Source organism: Xenopus tropicalis, chromosome 4, assembly GCF_000004195.4.
Source record: "Xenopus tropicalis strain Nigerian chromosome 4, UCB_Xtro_10.0, whole genome shotgun sequence".
Classification (NCBI taxonomy): Eukaryota; Metazoa; Chordata; class Amphibia; order Anura; family Pipidae; genus Xenopus; species Xenopus tropicalis.
Window position 1 is genome coordinate 108,800,136 of NC_030680.2, and position 20,399 is coordinate 108,820,534.

The following is a 20,399-nucleotide window of genomic DNA, read 5'->3' on the forward strand; positions in this document are numbered from 1 at the left end:
CCCAGAATGTCAGCGTCAAGGAGAATAGGGTGGTAAAGGGGTGTGTGTGCTCTGCTCCTATCACAGTCATGCCAGGGACAGATTCGACTAATCAGTGGTTCAGATTGACAGAAAGGGTGGAGTTTAGAATAAAGGTGGCCTAGCGAATAATCATGCTAATAGGAACGTTAAAATAATCTAATTTTCTATGCACGATTAAATACAGTTGACCCTTTTGCTGCTGTGCTAAACCCACTGTGCTAGTAAACAATCACGCGTGTCCGTGTTATTCATGTGACGTGTAAGCCTTTCGCCCTCCTCCCTGGTTTATTCCATTCTTTTCAACCCCAGCAAAGCACGAGTTAAAGTAGAGACAGGAAGGGGCGGGCTGTGTGCGTGTGAAGCCGGGTACCTGTGGGGAAGCGCTGTCAGCAGAGTTCAGTCATACAGCTCCGGTGGGCGCGGCATTTGTACCCACTTCTAGCGGTGCGAGTACTGTCATTCTTCCTTTCCTGTTCCAATTAAATATATTGTATGAGGGGACACCCACCCTGCCTGCTTTCAGCTTTTGTTGAACTGCCTGTTAAAGGATTTTGGGAGATGTAGTTCATCAAAAGTTGGAGGCGAGGAGCTGAACTCCTCCTTTTTAGCATCCGATAATGTCATCATTGCTGTAAGAAGTGTCCATTTATCCCTTTCTGTTCTTTGGTTCTGACTCTTTAGACAATGGACCAGATGCAGGTTCTCCTCCAGGCCTGTTAATCACCTGCCTTCTGCTACATTGTTTCAGAAGTCCTAACCAACAGTGTAGAAAAGAGAAAGAGATGCTGCTTTTAATTACATTTACAACTAATATAAAAACCATGGAAAGTAGCATTAGTGATTAGCATCACTGACCTACACTAACTTGCACTGTTTCCAGTGCAGAGACCAACAGGTTCTAGTTTTACAATAAAGTGTCCTAAATATGTACCTGCATGACAAAGTAGAAAAACAAAGCACCAGGTTAAGGAAGTGGGTGCTACATGTGAGTGGGTGCTACATGTGAGTGGGTGCTACATGTGAGTGGGCTTGAGCCAAAAGCAGCTCCAAGGGAAGACACACTAAAAACAGAAGAGACAAAGGGCCCACTCAACACAATGTACATGTATTCATAGAAAGTTACAAAGATAAGCTGTACTAAAAATGCGGTTCAACCTTTTATCAAGGAAACAATGGAGGTTCATGTCCAATGTGTTTTATTTAACAGTGTCATCTTTATACACAGGGAACCTGCTGTAGCCAGAAAAGAGTCCCTGTCAGAATGGCAGAGGAAGGGGAAACAGTAGATATAGATGGCAGCATCATGGAAGGGGTAAGTATCCCACTTATGCTTGTGTGTGACAGTACCAACTCCACTGTGGATATGCTCCAAAGCTCCTTGCTAGAAAGTGCACTAGAGTATAAGCTTTCTTATACTGGAAGGGTTGGTGAGGCTGATCAGTCTATATTATATAAAGCAGTATCACAAATTACAATACAGTTTCCTTATATCTGGAGTAAGAATTGATTGTGCTTACTGGCATGCAGTGTTCATGTATCCTAGTTATGCAACAAAAAAAAAGTACAGCATAAGAACTGCAAATTATATGGGAAGGTACAGTTGTCTGCCATGGTACGAATTTGCAGTGTGGTGAGTTTTGTGAGTGCAGACTGTCCTCTTCCTGTGTATAGTAGAAAATCATTAGAGATTGTTGTCTTTGTCTACATGTCAACTTGCTAAGCCTTCTACTCTCATTCTAGGGTGGGCAGATCCTTCGAATCTGCACTGCTCTTGGGTGTCTGCTGGGTAAACGTCTACATGTGCATCAGATCCGAGCTGGCCGGAGTACACCAGGCTTGAGGTTAGGTTTCTTTTTATTTTACTCCTTGGAAACATGCTGCCATTGGTGTACGGTGTACTGCATTCAGGGGCCTTGTGGCAGAGAGAAGGCCCCAGACGCACAGTCCTCAAAAGGGGTGGCTTTATGATAAAATGGCATGGCTAGGGTGGATCAGGTTCATGGCCATGTTTTTCAAGGGTCATTTTTTTCATGTAAGTCTTTGAATAATTTTTGGTGGTGGCCCTGGTTGTCAACAACTACCACAGTTTAACTGTTTATTTGGTCAACCTACACAATGTAATTGTATGCAGTGGCTCTCAGCCTAGCAGTGTTGATGCAGTGGTTTCCAGGGCTGTTAAAAACAGAACAGTCAGCAAGTGGATGCTGGGTCTGTGCTTATCATAATGAAAGAGATGCAAGTGCATGCCAGTTTTAAAAGCCATTTCTGATGCCAGTGTATGGCTGTGGTAGTCAGTGAGACCAACTGTTACGTGCTATGCTGAGGAAAGGTAATCTCATGTATGCGTGGTGCAAGAGACCTTGCCTTGCACCTGAATGTTGTCACAGCACAAAAGTAGGAAAAGAAGTGAATCAACCAAGTAATTGTGTAGCAACCACTTCCTGCAAGTACACTATACAGAAGGGGTTAACAAAGAAGCAATTGATTTGGACCTGCAGCCATTATACCTTAAAGTGATACTGACATGCAAAAAACTACATTTCAAAATATTAATGTACATAAAAAGACATCTATAGGTACTGACGTGAAAAAACTACTTTTCAAAATATTAATGTACATAAAAAGTTGCCTATAGGTTGTGTTGATCATTTTTCACTGACAGGTTTGCTTTTGTAAGTAATTGTTGAATTTGAAGTTCCTAAAACTGACTGTTTTGCCAACATGACTGTTCCTTCTCAGCCTGTCAGCTATATCTTCTAATGCTATCGGCCTACTGCTGCACAAATATGGCAGCCCCCTCATAGAGGAACATGAGGGATCAGATAGGGAATGTAAAAGCATTGGGCAAATGCATTTAAAGGACATGTAAAGCCTACATTTGCCTACAATATATATCAGTTGGCCACGTCTCCCCCACCCAAATGGCAGAATTTGTACTGTATATATCCCCTCTGCTTGCCAGCACCATCACATTTTCCTAAAGCAAACAGCTTTCACCTGGTGGCCATTTTCCCTCTGATACATAATCATATACATTTAAATCTGCAAACAGCATATACACACACACAGACCCTTATTCGGCATACATTTTATCAAGAATGCAAGCACACACAGGCATAACTGTCTGATAAAATTTCTGCTTTGTTTGAGCTGAGCTCAGGAGAGGAGGGTAGGAGAAAAAAATTGAAGCAGACAGCTACAGCTGAGTTTCTATGGGAACCAGCAATGCCATCTCTTTACTGGCTGCTAGACTGGAGGGCGTGTTTAGTAACTGAGCATGCCCACAAGCCAACAGCCAAAGCATATTCCTGAGGGAGGGGCTGAGTGGGTTACAGGAGAAAAAGGAAATCTAAGTGATAAAGGGGATGTTGCAGCCTTACTATTAACCTCTGGACAAACAGTGTGGCAGGTATTGAAAGATTTCAGAGAGGCTGTTCTCTAATTACATTTTTGTGTGTGGGGTTTACATGTCCTTCAAGGCAAAATTATAAAGCTCATGCAAAGACAATGTTTTGATATATTTAAAAACAGTTTCATTTCTGTTGCAGTATCTCTTTAACTAAAACTTATGGAATATAATAAACATATATCAGACACAAAAGTGCGCAAGTGCAGGGAATATTAGATAAAGCCCCTGTACCACTAGCATAAATTCTATGCAGCAGAAGGGCGCTGAAGGAGAGTGGGGTCCAGACTAGTTAGTACTCATATTCCCCCTCTGCCTGCTCCCTTTGTAGCATTCATGCCTTTAGCATACATTCCCCCATCCCCAGCCTTGCGAAGTTCTGACCAAACTTTGTTTCTCTTTCTTTTATATCTAAATCTAATTATCCCAATATTCAGTAGTGCTACATGCTCACTCTACTTTATCTCCCTAGACCACAACACCTCTCTGGGCTTGAAACTGTCCGTGACTTATGTGGTGGGAAGCTGGTGAAAGCAGAAATTGGTTCCACTGAGATAGAATTTACCCCTGGAAAAATCAAAGGTGGAACATTAACTGCTGATACAAAGACAGCCGGGTGAGTCTTTATTAGCAACTGTATTGTGGTAATTCCTTGTAGAAAGGCAAGTGAATCAGTATATGTGTACCCGCATCTTAAAATACAAAAAAAGAAATACACATAGAATAGTCTGTATAAAACGTCATGCCTGGGGGGAATTGCTTTAAGTTGAAAAGCTTTTGTGAAGTGTTTCGCAGGTACCATTTTAACTTATATAAAGGTTTCTTTATAATTTTGAATATCAGGTATGTTAAAGGAGAACTAATGGCCATGAAATAATTAGTTTAGAAATGTTACACCTTACATTTTGGGCTTTTGTAAAAGCCCAGTGCCATAAAATTCACAAGGCCAATTAGTAATTGATTCAGATTCAATGAATTAAGATTCTCAGTAAACACAAAGTGGTGTGTCAAAATTAATAATCATCCCTAATGTTTTAATGATTTCCAATGACCCCTAAGCTTAGCTTGGCAGCAGCCACCCAAAGCACACTGAGCATGTGCTGTGCCACTGTCAAGCAAGATGTGGCCTAGTAAAATCAGAAAATGGGGAGCTACTGTGAACATCTTAAAAGCCTGGATCATTACTGTTATATGGCTACTGAAGCTCTGAATGCTACAGTTAGTTCTGTATATTACATTTCTAGATACAGTTAGATCCATAAATAATTGGACAGAGACGACTTTTTTCTAATTTTGGTTCTGTACATTACCACAATGAATTTTAAATGAAAAAACTCAGATGCAGTTGAAGTGCAGACTTTCAGCTTTAATTCAGTGGGGTGAACAAAACAATTGCATAAAAATGTGAGGCAACTAACATAACCGTTCCAGACAGGACTCTCTTTACCCCCACCCACATACCCTATACCCTCTTTTTACCCAGTTTTGCACGTATAACCAACTTCTTCCCTTACCTCTCCCTACCCGACCTCTTCTCTTTCCTTCTGCTCTTTTTTTTTTATCATAATTGGATACCTAATCTGAGTGAAGGCCCACCGCCGCATGGCAACCAGACGATCTACAACCAGAAATCTAAAAGACGTATACGCTACACTATCTCAGATTATGCCACCTGAGAAATACACTTCAGAGACTCTGTAGATCCACTAGAGCGATCCCGACACACTGTAATATCAATGATCTAGACATGTTTTTGATGCAACATTTATTTTCTTGTGCAAGCCATGTGTTCAGATGGACCTTCTGTTAATGTAATAAAACTTAATAAAATTTGAATATAAAAAAAAATGTGAGGCACCTAAAGCATTTTTTTAACACAATCCCTTCATTTCAGGGGCTCAAAAGTAATTGGACAAATTAAATAACTGGAAATAAAATGTTCATTTCTAATACTTGGTTAAAAACCATTTGCTGGCAATAACAGCCTGAACTCATGGACATCACCAGATGCTGGGTTTCCTCCTTTTTAATGCTCTGCCAGGCCTTTACTGCAGTGGCTTTCAGTTGCTGTTTGTTTGTGGGCCTTTCTGTCTGAAGTTTAGTCTTCAACAAGTGAAATGCATGCTCAATTGGGTTAAGATCAGGTGACTGACTTGGCCAGTCAATAATTTTCCACTTATTTGCATTAATAAACTCCTGGGTTGCTTTGGCTTTGTGTTTTGGGTCACTGTCCATCTGTATCATGAAACGCTGTCCAATCTGTGACTACATTTACCTGGATTTTAGCAGACAGTATGTCTCTGAGCACCTCAGAATTCATTCAGCTGCTTCTGTCCTGTGTCACATCATCAATAAACACTAGTGTCCCAGTGCCACTGGCAGCCATGCATGCCCAAGCCATCACACTGCCTCCTTTTATAGATGATGTGGTATGCTTTGGATAATGAGCTGTTCCACGCCTTCTCCATACTTTATTCTTGTCATCATTCTGGTATAGGTTGATCTTGGTTTTATCTGTCCAAAGAATGTTTTTCCAGAACTGTGCTGGCTTTTATAGATGTTCAATCTAGCCTTTCAATTCTTGAGGCTTATGAGGGGCACCTTGCAGTGCACCCTCTGTATTTACTTTCATGCTGTTTTCATGTTGTATTCATGTTGTTTTCTGTGGACGTCCAGGTCTTTTTGCGTTGCTGAGTTCACCAGTGCTTGCTTTCTTTCTCAGGATGTACCAAACTGTAGATTTTGCCACTCCCAATATTGCAGCAATTTCTCGGATGGGTTTTTTTCTGTTCCGTTCGCAGGTTAAAGGATAAGTAAACCTTTTTTTCTATCAGTAAAATTACTCTAAACAGCCTCCAGAATTACCTACCTTTGTCCCAGCATTCTCTCTGACCTGGTTCCTCAGTTAGAAGTTGATCGTTTTTCTTTGCTTCCTTGTGCAGAGTGAAGCCCCACCCCCACTTCCTGTTCAGTTCTCTATTCAATTCGACTACCTGTAGTCGACCTGGAGAGCCTTCTGGGCATGCCTGGAGGCAGCAGGAGCCAATCTGTGCATTAGCAGGGTTTTTTTTTTTTAGGAGAGACCTGAGCAGGAAGTGGGGGCGGAGCTTCACTCTGCACAAGGAAGCAAAGAAAAACGATCACCTTCTGACTGAGGAACCAGGTCAGAGAGAATGCTGGGACAAAGGTAGGTAATTCTGGAGGCTGTTTAGAGTAATTTTACTGATAGAAAAAAAAAAAAGGTTTATTTATTCTTTAAGGATGGCTTCTTTCACCTGCATGGAGAGCTCCTTTGACCGCATGTTGTCTGTTCACAGCAAAATCTTCCACATGCAAGCACCACACCTCAAATCAACTCAAGGCCTTTTATCTGCTTAATTGATAATGTCAATTGTCCAATTACTTTTGAGCCCTTGAAATGAAGGGATTGTGTTAAAAAAAATACTTTAGTTGCCTCACATTTTTATGCAATCGTTTTGTTCACCCCACTGAATTAAAGCTGAAAGTCTGTACTTCAACTGCATGCAAGTTGTTTCATGTAAAATTCATTGTGGTAATGTACAGAACCAAAATTAAAAAAAAGTTGTCTCTGTCCAAATATTTATGGACCTAACTGTATCTATCTTTTTTTGTCTTTTGTTCTCCTTTCCACACTATATTTTACTACTTGGCCATTTGGTACTTTAATTTTTTCGTGACTGCACCAGGATTATAAATAGTACATTCAGAATGTATTACAGTGTCATTCTTTTTGTTAGACAAACACTGCTGCCTTCTTGAGGTTCAGCCCTAAGGCTATTGGCACACCTGTTGGATCCTACACCAGTGTTTCTCTGCCAGTAAAAAAAAGGCAGTGGCTGCCACTCACTTTGCTAACTCCTGCTTATTATCGCACACATGGAGCAGATTTCAGACTGTACATGCTTACTTTTTGGTATTTTTGGACCAAAATCCACTAGATGGGCCATTATCCTTAGGTGCAAAATCAGACTTTCTGTTTTTTGCATCAGCTGTCTCAATATAATTACAGTTGTGTTCAAAATTATTCAACCCCCAATGCTGTAAAGGGTTTTAGGGAATTCAGTGTACATTTGTAATTGTGTTTAGAATGAAATCTTAGAAGGACTTTTTAAGGAACCAAATGCAACTAAAATGACATCAATTGTTTTTGTAATACAGTATTAAATGTTTTTTTTGTGATTTATTCATTGACACAATTATTCAACCCCTTAAAGACTACCACTCTTAAGAACAGAGGTTCATTCAAGTGTTTTCGATCAGGTATTGAAAACACTCATGGATGACAACAAGCAGCAATCAAGCATAATAAGCACAAAATTGGGCAGATTTAAAATGACTGTGATACTCAGCTCCTTCTAGACATTTACTGGTGTGTTTACAAACATGGTGAAGTCAAGAGAATGGTCCAGGAAGACAAGAGAAGAGGTGATTTCTCTTCACAGGAAGGGCAGTGGCTATAAGAATATTGCAAAGATGTTAAACATACCAAGAGACACCATAGGAAGCATCATTCGCAAATTCAAGGCAAAGGGCACTGTTGAAATGCTACCTGGTTGTGGCAGAAGGAAGATGCTGACTTTGACTGCTGTGCGCTACCTGAAGCGCAAAGTGGAGAAAAGTCTCTGTGTGACTGCTGAGGAACTGAAAAAAGATTTGTCAGATGCGGGTACTGAAGTTTCAGCTCAGACAATAAGGTGCTCACTGCGTAATGAAGGCCTCCATGCCAGAACTCCCAGGCGCACCCCCTTGCTGTCTCCAAAGAATAAGAAGAGTCAACTGCAGTATGCCAAAAGTCATGTGGACAAACCACAAAAGTTTTGGAATAGTGTTATGTGGACTGATGAAACAAAATTAGAACTGTTTGGGCCCATGGATCAACGCTATGTTTGGAGGAGGCCTATGAAGAAAAGAACACCTTGCCTACTGTGAAGCATGGCGGGGGGGTCAATCATGCTTTGGGGCTGTTTTGCTTCTGCAGGTACAGGGAAGCTTCAGCGTGTGCAAGGTACCATGAATTCTCTTCAGTACCAGGAGATATTGGAAGAAAATGTGATGCAGTCCGTCACAAACCTGAGGCTTGGGAGACGTTGGGCCTTTCAACAGGACAATGATCCCAAGCATACCTCCAAGTCCACTAGAGCATGGTTGCAGATTAAAGGCTGGAACATTTTGGAGTGGCCATCACAGTCACCAGACTTAAATCCGAACCTCTGGTGGGACTTAAAGAAAGCAGTTGCAGCGCGCAAGCCTAAGAATGTGACTGAACTGGAGGCTTTTGCCCATGAAGAATGGGCTAAGATACCCGTAGATCGCTGCAAGACACTTGTGTCAAGCTATGCTTCACGTTTAAAATCTGTTATAACTGGAAAAGGATGTTGTACTAAGTACTAAGAATGATTGTCACTTCGGGGTTGAATAAAACTGATAATGATGTGAGCACAGAAAAGACACTTGTGGTTATTTCATTATAAATGTTATGTTATATTTGTCTGACTTACAAGTGCCTCTTTGATTTAATTGTAAACAAGATGACTGAAATGATCAAAATCAATGTCAAACTGGCCAAAACACTCAATTTCAGTGGGGGTTGAATAATTTTGAACACAACTGTAAATAGTTTAAAGTATCAGTGTGTGCTGATCTGCTGTCATAGGACAAACCTGAGAGTCACCCAGTGGTATGTGTAGAAACTGGATATTCTAGTGTACAGCTAAAGCAGTGCTTCTACCTCAGTAGGATGCATGCATATGCAGTGAGTGGGCTCTGTATGAAACAGATACATTGTAGGAAAAATTTATAATTAATAACTTAATCTGCATGTACAAGTCACATGCTTCTTTATCGACTCACTCAGCTCTCCTGTTATAATCTAGCCCCCTTGCCAGACCCTAGAATGAGATGTAGTCATGCAGCAAATATGCATAGTGAGAAAATAAATGAAACCTTGTAAGAGCTGAAGTGGTTGGGAAAATGCATAAGACTATGTGACTTTAGTTTAATGAATGTGATAATGTTTTCCTGCCTGATCTTGTGGTTTTGATATAACCCTTTCTCACTTTTCCTCATATTTTTTTCCCCCCCTTAACCCCATCTACCTCCACTTCTGTTCCTAGGAGTGTGTGTTTGTTACTGCAGGTTTCTCTGCCCTGTGTACTCTTTGCTGAGTCTCCATCTGAATTGATCTTAAAAGGAGGCACTAATGCAGAGATGGCTCCACAGATTGACTACACAACCATGGTGATCACTTGTTTGAATTTATATACTGTACTGAAATGCAAATCACACTAACATGCACACCTAACAAAGCATCAAAACATCATGGGCAGTAACCCATGGCAACCAATAAGATGTTTGCTTTTTTTTTGTTTGTAACTTATATTTTTCTTGTAGAACTCACTGATACAATTAGTAATCAAATCAAGGACTTTCAAAGCAATATAACTTACAGAGATTCAGCATTGTATAATATCTTGGTCCTAGTAATTATTATGAGGATGACTGGAGTGTCGCTGGATCGATATAGGGCCTTGCTACTGATCCAGATCCATCTTTGTCAGCCATCTGAAAGCTTCAATTTGAGGGAAATTGTATTCAACATATCTTTTCCTATATAAAAGGGTAGTAGAGAATAAGAAATAGGGAAAAGAGTGGAGGGATGAGGAGAAAAGGTGGCTAGCGGGTGAAGTTAGGGGAAGTAAAGTGGTAGAGGGGGGAACAGAGAGAAAGGAGAGAGAGAAAAGAACAAAACAAAACTTGCGCCTGGAATTGGATAAACAGTGAGGAAGTAAAATAATGAAGACTGGTATTAATAAAGAGTCTCTGGAATGTGGGATCTATAGCACTGGATATAGTACCTAAAGGGGAACTGAATTTTTGGGAGTGAATAGAAACCAAATTTAGATCTCATTATATGGGAGAAAGTCTAATGATGTTTGTGGGTTTGCCAGTCCATGGAACTCCCAGATTTGCCAGGTATCCATATGTTGTTGGACTTGTTTGGAGAGTCATGCAATTCTATATTCAAAGTCCCTATTGCTGTTGATTCTTCGTAGAACTTCTGTAATAGTTGGGGGAGTGGATGATTTCCAGCTTGAAGCGATCAATAGTCTTGTGGAGGAAAGTGTTTGGTTGGTCAATATTTGAAGATGTTTGGGTAAATTGGGAAAGGGTTGTCCATGCAAAAAGGTTGTTATGCCCCTCTGGAGTTTGGTTGAAACAAGTATGTTTATTATGAAAGCAATATTGTCAGAAAATGGTTGAATTACAGGACAGTCCCAGAATATATGTTCCAAAGTTCCTCATTGTCCACTGAGCCTCCAGCAGGAGGGGGGATGATCGGGGGAAAGTTTGTTTAGTTTGTCAGGTTTATGGTACCAAAAAAATCAAGATTTTATATATATGTTCCCTTTTCTTTGTACAAGTTACCATCTTTTTAGCGTTATTCCAAATCTGACACCATTCTGCATTAGTTAGTGATTGGTTTGTTATCTCGTGCCATCTAGGTATGTAAGAATGCTGAGGGAGAGAGTCTTCCAATGGTTCAGTGAGAAGTTAATATAGCCGTGATATCAGTCCTTTTTGAGCCACTTAGGGCTATTTGTTCGAACAGTGTGGGGGGGGTGTGTTCTGTCTTTGTTTAATACAAGGTAGTAGAAAATGCCAGTTGAAAGTATTCAAACATTTTGATAAGTTGTCCAGGTCATTCGTCTGCAGTCTCTGCGAAGGGGGACATTGAGTGTGTTTTACTATGTAGCAGATCTTTAATAGTATGTAGATTTGTTGTTGCCCAGGTATTAAAGAAGGATGGATTGAGACTTGGTATGAAATTCGGATTCTTGGTGTTTAAACGGTAAGGAGATGTCAGTCCATGTTTGATTTTGGTAACCCCATCGGTATGGAATATTGTGTTTTTGTAGTTGTTGTGTGATGAGCCTGAGGTCACGCCTTTTTGCTAGAGTGACGGGGGATAGGTCTGCAAATATTTGTATTTTATAGTCGTGGAATTCCACTCTAGTGGCGTTGCGTGTAGCGGCTGTTATAGATTCTTTGCCCTTGTAATAATGAAGTGCACTATAATATCATGAGATTTGCACCCTATCTAGAGTGCAGAGATCAGTTGGGGAATCTGGGCATATGTTACAAAAAAGATCATGTAGAAAACGGAGAATCTCAGGGTTTCTGACCGCTTCTGGTATACCCCAGAATTGGAGATTTTGCCTCCGAGTCTATTTTCCAGATCCTTACATGTGTCCCTCAATATAGCTATTTCATCTTTCATGGCCCTATTTTCTTCTTCTAGTTGTGATAGTTTTTGAGCTATATCGTTTGTGTACACTTCTAGTTGTAACATCCCTCTGGATCTCTCTAAGCGCATTGGAGATAGCGTTTGTGATAGTTTGAGCTATGTCTGCTGTGATGTATTCTTGTAATTGTGTCAGCTGTTGTGAGAGTACTTGAACGGTCACTTGTTGAGTTGCTGCATCCTGGTCTGCAGGTAGGGGTTCTCTAGAAGGGAATCATAGGCAGAGCTGCGGCAGTTTTCCGTAGATGCGGATGGTAGAGTATTCAAGAGATTATGTTCAGGCTGCGCATCTGTAGTTTCGGTACCATCTTGATTCCCGGCCTGGCATTCCTGCGCGAGTGATCGTAACAGGAAAGGGACATGGTAGCGTGCTGATCGCAGTGCCGTTTCTTGCCCATATTCTGTGCTGCTGATATTTGGCCCAACTGAATGATTGATTGATGGTGAGCTGTTTGCTTTTTTGGGCTTTACAGGTTGTGCAGAGACGAAGGGTCTTAGAAAATGCCCGTGGACTCTCTAATGGTCAGCCACGCCCCCCCATAAGATGTTTGCTTTTAAACAGGTGACCTGTAAATTCTACCTGCCGATTGGTTGCTATGGGTCAGTGCTCCTGGGCAAACACAGTGCCTTTTATTAAATAACCCCCCAAGTGTATTCACATCTGTACCACGGGCACACCTTCATGTTTCTAATGGCATAGATAGAACCTAGCCTGAGTAGGCTATCAGCCTATTATTTCCAAAGTAGAACAGCACTTATTCAGTTTTCATCAATATTGGATGTCCACTCATACAATTTGTACTTACAAATTTCACTCTATATTAAGAATTTGTCAGCATCTACATAACCATAGGGTGGTACAGTGAAGGATTCGCTATTCTTTTAAGGACCTTTCACAGGCGGTAATGGAAATGTTTTTCCATCTGACAAAGCCTGTTCCTGTTTTAAAGATGCTGATCTATTTTTACCTGATGCATTGTTTCTACTTCACAGCGTTGAATAGAAGCACTACTGTACACTCATATTGCATGTAACTTAACAATTGAAACACAGTAATAGTATTGCATTATTAAACATATTCAATGAGGACAATGTAGGGTTGGCCTATTCTTCCTTTATCTGCATGCAATGCACAGAACCTACGTAAACAAAATGATAATAAACAAGTAAATGTAGGTTTATTAGTTACGTGTAAAATTACACTAGTCTGGAGACAAAAAGTCACATGTCTATACATGTTTTTATGTATTGTGAATAAGGAACTACATTTAGCATTTATTTTCCATAGTTCCATATTACACTGTCCTATTTTATTGCAGGTATTTAAGCCTATTGCAGAACGTTTCAACTTTAAGCTGGACTATGACATCAAACGAAGGTAATCATGGGCTGTACCTGGCACTGGGTGTTTTTATTATATTTCACAAACTAGTGTCAGTATGCACTGAATAATTTTAAGCACATATACCTAGTTATTATTTAATTGTTGACTCTGTGTTCCACTATATGAACAGAGTCATATAAATCACTGACACATACAGGGATTGCTCTAAGTAGCTTAGCTGTAATGCAAAACATACACCACAACCAAATTATCAATATGTTAATACTAATGGCATAATTTAAGGATATAATTTTGGTAAAAAGTGTTTTTTATAATGCAAAGCAACCTTGTTATAGACCTTTTGGATGATGAACCTTATCTGTGTTCCTCCTTGTGTGGCCAGTATTGTGTGTATGCACAAGCTTTTATTAGGGGCAAGACATGGCATATTTATTGCATGGGCTGAGAGGTTCCTACTTTCTCTTTTCTCTCTTGTAGGGGTTATTATCCCCGTGGAGGTGGGGAGATACAGGTCAAGGTATCCCCTGTCAAGCACTTAAATCCAATTAATCTTGTTGACCGTGGCTCGGTTACTAAAATCTATGGCCGATCCTTTGTAGCTGGGGTTTTGCCTTATAGGGTGAGTATGTAATACATGTATTGTATCAACATTATGAAAGAGTTCTGCGTTGTCATTTAGACAATAGAGTCATATTAGCATTTTATCTAGGAGGAGTGGAAATAAAATTGTATGTAGGGTACACTTGATTCTAAGGGCTCTGGCACACGGGGAGATTAGTCGCCCGCGACAAATCTCCCTTGTCATGGGCGACTAATCTCCCCGAACTACCATCCCACCGGCGAAAATAGAGCCCTAAGCCCTAAGGGTGAAGACACGCAGAGCTACTAGTAGCAGCTACTTGTCAATGCTGACCATTTACTGATAATTGTCTCTACATGTGTTTTAGCAGAGGCAATTCTCATTATTGTCTATGGCAGGGGAATTTCTGGTGTTCAGTAGCCATGACAAGTAGCTGCTACTAAGTAGCTCCATGTGTCTTCATCCTAAGGGAAGAGTAGTAGAACTGTTTACATATGTATTGGTTGATAATGACACTGACAAATGGCAATTTCTTGGTACCGCACCATACATCAGAGTCCTTAGGTTAAATAAAATAGTGCGGCTCCACTGAGCTAAGCTTGGCTAGTACCTGCTGAATAAGAGCTCTCTGTGGACATGTAGTGTGCAGGCAATGTGGGGGGGGAAGTAGGCATGGCATATTGTATTAAAGCAAGCCAATGTTTCAGGATGGTACTTACTTTATATTGTAGCTAGGGATGCATTGAATCCTGGACTTGGTTCGGGAGTCATCTGAATTGTAGCAGTTTTGAGAGAATTTATATTTGTCCAAATGCTTAGTGCTTAACTGGGCAAAATCCAAACCTCTAAAGTCATTTTTGGCTTGGGTGAACAATTGTATGTGCAAGGACCAAATACTACTGTGTATAACTATAATCATCTTGTTTGCTTTTTTAAATTTTTTCACCTTATAAATCTTAAATCTTTTTTTCCCAGATGGCAAAGGACATGGCTTCAGCAGCAGTGAGGTGTATACGTAGGGAACTAAGAGACTTATATATAAATATTCAAGCTGTACAGGAACATAAAGAGAGAGCGGTTGCAAACGGCAGTGGGATCATGTAAGTTAGGTTGTGACTTGGTGACAAGACTCTTGCTGGCAATATACGTGTAGGACATGTAGCTCTAAAGACCAGCTCATATACTCTATAGTTAAAGTATCCAGGCAATGTTTCTAATTAGTAATACAGGTTTTTTAGGTAATTCCCATTAAAGACAGGTTTATATCGCAATATAAGTTCCTAGCCTGTTAATCTCCATAATATTGCCATCTTCCCAGCATAGTAAGTTTGCTATATATACAGTATATATACACTTTACAAAACAAGAAAAGGCGGCACTCAAAATTCACAAAAATGCAAAAAAGTGTATTGAGTTCATATCAGTAAAAAATATCTTACACATAGCCTGCATAGCATAATATATCCAGCGACGTTTCGGGCAAGCAAAGTGCCCTTTATCAAGCTCAAACAAACAATAGCAATGCAGGTCAATCTTTCCAATTAAATAGCTTAACACAGGAAATGACAAACGGTTATACACAATCTGCTATGCCTCCCCTCCATTTCCTCTGTATGTAACCTTATGCGCAAACAATTAAAACACAAAATGTGAATTCATAAAAACAGATACAGATCGTAATCTCTATTTAACCATTTTGGTGCTAAAGACTGTAGTTTATGTATCCACCAAACTTCTCTCTGCTTTAATTTGAATTCCTGATTCCCTCCATATTTTAGGGGTGGAATCCCTTCCAGAACCATAAATTGCAATTGGTCTGCCCGTATCCAAAAAATGTTTAGAGAACTGTAGTTTGGTGTTTCCCAAATTAATAGAGGATTTATGTTGACATATGCGTGACTTAACCATTTGTGTGGTCTCTCCAATGTAGATGAGTCCACAAGGTCAAGTCAACGCATAAATCACATATTTAGAGATACTGGTGTGGTGCCCCCATAGTTGGACTTTATAGGCATCTTAATGATTGCTATTGGTTACTGCACCTGGGCAAACTTTTATTACTTAAGCAAATTTTAACAGTGCTTAAAGCTAAACATTTAACATTCTGTCTTCTAATAGCATTGTTGCAGAGACATCCACTGGCTGTATATTTGCAGGGTCTGCTCTAGGAAAAAAAGGTAACCTGCTGCTTCATGTGATGTTAATGTTATCTTTCTTTATATAGCTCGATCATTTTTCACTGCACTTTACAGAGTAAAGGAAAACAAATACAAGACCAAATGGTTAACATATACAGACACACATTTTTCCCAAAAATGATTAACAGGAGACACTAGGGGAAGGAACCTGCTCACAAGAGAATGTTATTATGATGTAGACATTGATATTTTGAAACAATTTGCAATTGGTCTTCATTTTTTAATTTATTATGGTTTTTCAGTTATATAGCGTTTTGTTCAAGAGCTCTCCTGTTTAGTATTATAACAGCTTTCTAATTTCTAGGGTCTTATTTACCCTAGCCACCAGGCAGTGGTGTAAACAAGAGATGGGAATCTGAATAGGAGAGTATGTAGAAAAATAAATAATAAAAATTAACAATAACAATATAACAGTAGCCTCACAGAGCTGTAGTTTTTGTCTGTGGGGTCAGTGGTAATTTGAAAGCTAAAAAGAGGCAGAAGAGGAAGGAAAATAATAGGGAAGTCTATAAAATACTTAAAGTTAACTTGAAGGTAAACCACCTCTTTAATCGGTCTGTTTTTAGGGGTCACTTCTGATCAGGTAGGAGTGGAGGCTGCTGAGATTCTTCTTCGGAACCTGCACCATGGAGGATGCGTGGATGAATATCTTCAGGATCAGGTAAAGGAGGGTGAATGGAGTAGTATTTATATATAATGCAATGTTGAAAGGGGTGATGGGTGCCATGAGCTTTAAAAATTGCAAGCTCTTTGGTTTATGTTCCCAAGTCTCAGTGAGACTACCATCTATATATATAGATAGATAGATGATAGATCAGGGGTCCCCAACCGCCGGGCCGCGGACCAGTTCCGGGCCGCGGACGGCATGGCAGTGGGCCGCAGCGCCCCCTCCCCCCCCAGCGTGTCGCATGTATTACGCGCCGCGCCCCGCCCCCCTCGGTCCGTGTAAAAGATTTTGTGCCTCCTAGCGGGCCGCGGGGCTAAAAAGGTTGGAAACCCCTGTGATAGATAGATAGATAATAGAGACAGCAAATGGCATCTGTGAATTGGTGGAGAAACGTTATGAGCAGATCAGGTAGCAAGAGATGTGATACATTTTAAGCCAATCGAAAGAGAAATGGGGGCATGTGTGCACCACATGCTGAAACCTGAGTCATTCTGACATGGAATTCTCTAGTGCATGATTTATGTCAGAGAACCACTGGAACTGGTGCTGCCCAGCTGTTATTTAAATCAGTGTGAGGCAGCAGGGCCATTGTGTGATTTTAATTTGCCAACTGAAATGTGCTGAAGGAAAAGCTTTTCTGTGTTACATAAGCCTAAAGCCAAGTTTTACACTTAACAAATCATGAAAAGCATGTTAACTGCTTAGTTGCACTGTGCTCTGATGTTTTGTGTCTTTAGAGAATATCATTTTAACAGTTCACAATGTGATGCATCAAATTACTTTTCTTTAAAATTTCTTAACATAAATTCCATTAATTTAGCTTATGTATTAGATTAATTATTGTCATGTAAATATGTATATTCAGCAATTATAAGCAATATTATGAGCAAATATTTACAGTGTTTAATATATAAATCTGCCAGTAAACATGCTGTATAAAATTTAAAATGGTGTACATTTTGAAGATAACATGATAGAGTTTGAAACAACACAAATAAAGGCAACTAAATGAAAAAAGGGATGGATCGCTTTAACCTTAGAAGTAAAAAACTGTGTTTGTTCTCAATAGAATATGATATAATTTGTGTCCAGATAATGACATATCCTTATACAGTAAATTAAATCATTAATGTATTAGCTATGATACATAGCTAGTATTGACTTTTTAAGCCTTTTACTCCAAAAATGCAGTTTATAGACCAAACTTACTTGAAGGGATGACTTTCAACTGTGATCTCCAGGTTCTGGAAATTATGGTTCTACGCATCTTGTTAGATACAGTACCTATCTGCCTTATATCTTGATGTAAAATGTATAATATCATGATAATATAAATTAAAAAGACAATTAAACCTGTCCCTGTGCTGTATATAAATATTTAGTAAAATAAATTCTTAAATTAATTATATGTAATATGTATTGATATATTTCACTGTTTATAAGCTAGTCCCTTTAAGTTAGTGTTTTTTAAACTTTTTTAGTTCAAGAGCCAGGGTTTAGATATAGAAAAAAAGTTCAAAAATATCTAGTCATTTTGGACTTTTAGGTGTAAGTGGTCATTCTACCTAATGCCTGGTCTAACTGGTCTTCAGGTTTAGCCCCATCTACCACTGCTAAAAGCCCCCTGTATGGGCGAGCTCCATAGTTTCAAAGTTTTTATTACACATCGTGCACCCGAAATCACTCTAGTGCGAGGTTGTCCTTATATTTGTACATAGTTTCAAAAGTGACATCCATAAGATCCACATACAGGTTCTTAATACAGGAATAATCTAGAATTTGTTTACATATAGTCATCCTGTGTGTAGGCACAGCACCTCTATACCTTGCATAGTCCATCAATGGCTGTGAAATGTAGAGATATTTAAATTCACCTTAAAGTTACATAATCTGTATAAAAGCACTTGGCTTGCAGTTGCAAGCTTTTATAGTTAGATAGGACTCGTCACTGGCTTTGGATACGCCTATATTTCAAAGCAGGCAGTGCTTATAGGTTAGTAATGTAAAAAGGATAAAAGAGGATTAAAGGAAGAGGATAGATAGAAGGAAGAAGGATAATTTGCATTTAAACACTCTACCTCTGAAACAATTCTGCTCCGTGTACCCACATGCTTCACATACAGATTTCTGAATAATATAGGATTGGTTTATTTGTATAAATTCATGAATCCTTGAGTTGGCTTCTAGTACATGTAGATATGCTCAGTAGGGGTTACAGAGTAATATACTTTTCCTGTAATATTCTGTATAAGCTCTTTTGGGCAGGGCCCTCTTCACCTCTTGTATCGGTTATTGATTGCTTTATATGTTACTCTGTATGTCCAATGTATGAAACCCGCTTATTGTACAGCGCTGCGGAATAAGTTGGTGCTTTATAAATAAATGTTAATAATAATAATAATAATAATTAAATGTTCCTTTGTCTTGCAGCTGATTATCTTTATGGCTCTAGCAGATGGAATCTCCCAGATCAAGACTGGACCTCTGACTCTGCACACACAAACTGCTATCCATTTTGTAGAGCAGCTTAGTAAGGTAGGACTATAACCTGGGGCATAGTATATATAGCTATTTTATATGCCCTGCCACACCCTGTTGTCAGAGAAGGTTTTCAAAAACAGTTTAATAACTTGCCTGACATATATAAGAAAACACATTAAAAAGCTACTCAAATGTAGTTTTACCTCAATATTAGGAATATTGGTCTAGGGTGAGCTGTAATTAGTGGGTTGGAGTGAGGTAGGATATACTACCAGTCTTTGGGCAAAACAGTTAGAAAATTTCACATATTTTACGATAAAATTCCAGAATATTGGTCAAAGAGCTTGAACTCTGGATGCAACATTTATATAATTTGGTGCTGTTTGGATTTTCTTAAAAATTTAACATGCAGTAAATGTCTAGTATAATAACACAGATTACTCTCAATCCTAACAGGCCAAGTTTACAGTAAAGAAGTGTGAAGAGGTAAATACAGACTGTAATATTATTGAATGCCAAGGCATTGGCTTCAGGAACATGAATCAATGAGACTGAAAGGTCAGTGAATGACTCCAGGAGTGAGGAAAAAACCATCAGCCGGAGTCTAATGGCACAAAGTATGGCACGCAAATGGCGGAGCTATAAAAAACGTTCTGCCAATATAATTTTTTTTGGTTTGTTTGCATGAAAAGACATTTCAGTTAATCTGCTATCTGATTAAACTGCAATATGAAAACCAGTAGCATACCCCAATAAAAAGGTGTGAAATAAAGCTTGCTGATCTTTATATATATCTTTATTTTTAAAGTGCTACTTATGTGTGCAGCGCTGTTCAGTAGAATAGATTAATACAAACAGTTGCAATAAGTTAAGAGACAACTTAAGCCCTGTAGAGCTTACAATCTAGATGGGAGGGTACCTTACAGACACAAATAGGCACATATAAGTGCTGTAGTTTACAGTGGGTGACACTGCATTATATTAAGTGCCGGTTCCCAGATCAGGTGCTGTGCAAGTGCTCCAAGAGGTAGTCTTAAAGTTTAGTTTTAAAATAACTGAGAGATGATTCGGAGGAAATCAGGGAGGGCATTCCAAATGTAAGGGGCAGAAAGGTTTAAGGTGTGAAATGGCAGTAGTAGTGGGTGGCGCAACCAAGCAAGGAACTTATGGAGACACAAGAGAAGAGATGTAGTGAGGAGCAGAGAAATTATATGTAGCAAACCCGAAAATTCAGTGTTTGTCAATAAGGTAGTTTCCCTTAGGTTTGGACACCTTGGGGCACATTTACTAACCCACGAACGGGCCGAATGCGTCCGATTGCGTTTTTTTCGTAATGATCGGTATTTTGCGATTTTTTCGGAAATTATCGCGACTTTTT

At 39.5% G+C, this 20,399-nt stretch overlaps 1 protein-coding gene across 4 annotated transcripts; it reads left to right on the plus strand.

The window, feature by feature from the left end:
• Positions 1 to 346: 346 nt before the first annotated feature.
• rtca (RNA 3'-terminal phosphate cyclase) lies at positions 347 to 19,794 on the plus strand. Of its 4 annotated transcripts, none has more exons than XM_012960610.3 (12): positions 347 to 471; positions 1,247 to 1,333; positions 1,762 to 1,862; positions 3,900 to 4,043; positions 9,562 to 9,685; positions 13,070 to 13,128; positions 13,573 to 13,714; positions 14,651 to 14,775; positions 15,794 to 15,852; positions 16,440 to 16,534; positions 18,971 to 19,075; positions 19,478 to 19,794. In XM_012960610.3, the coding sequence occupies exons 2-12, from the start codon at positions 1,283 to 1,285 to the stop codon at positions 19,568 to 19,570; spliced, it is 1,098 nt and encodes a 365-aa protein (XP_012816064.2). In that variant the 5' UTR covers positions 347 to 471; positions 1,247 to 1,282; the 3' UTR covers positions 19,571 to 19,794.
• Positions 19,795 to 20,399: the final 605 nt, after the last annotated feature.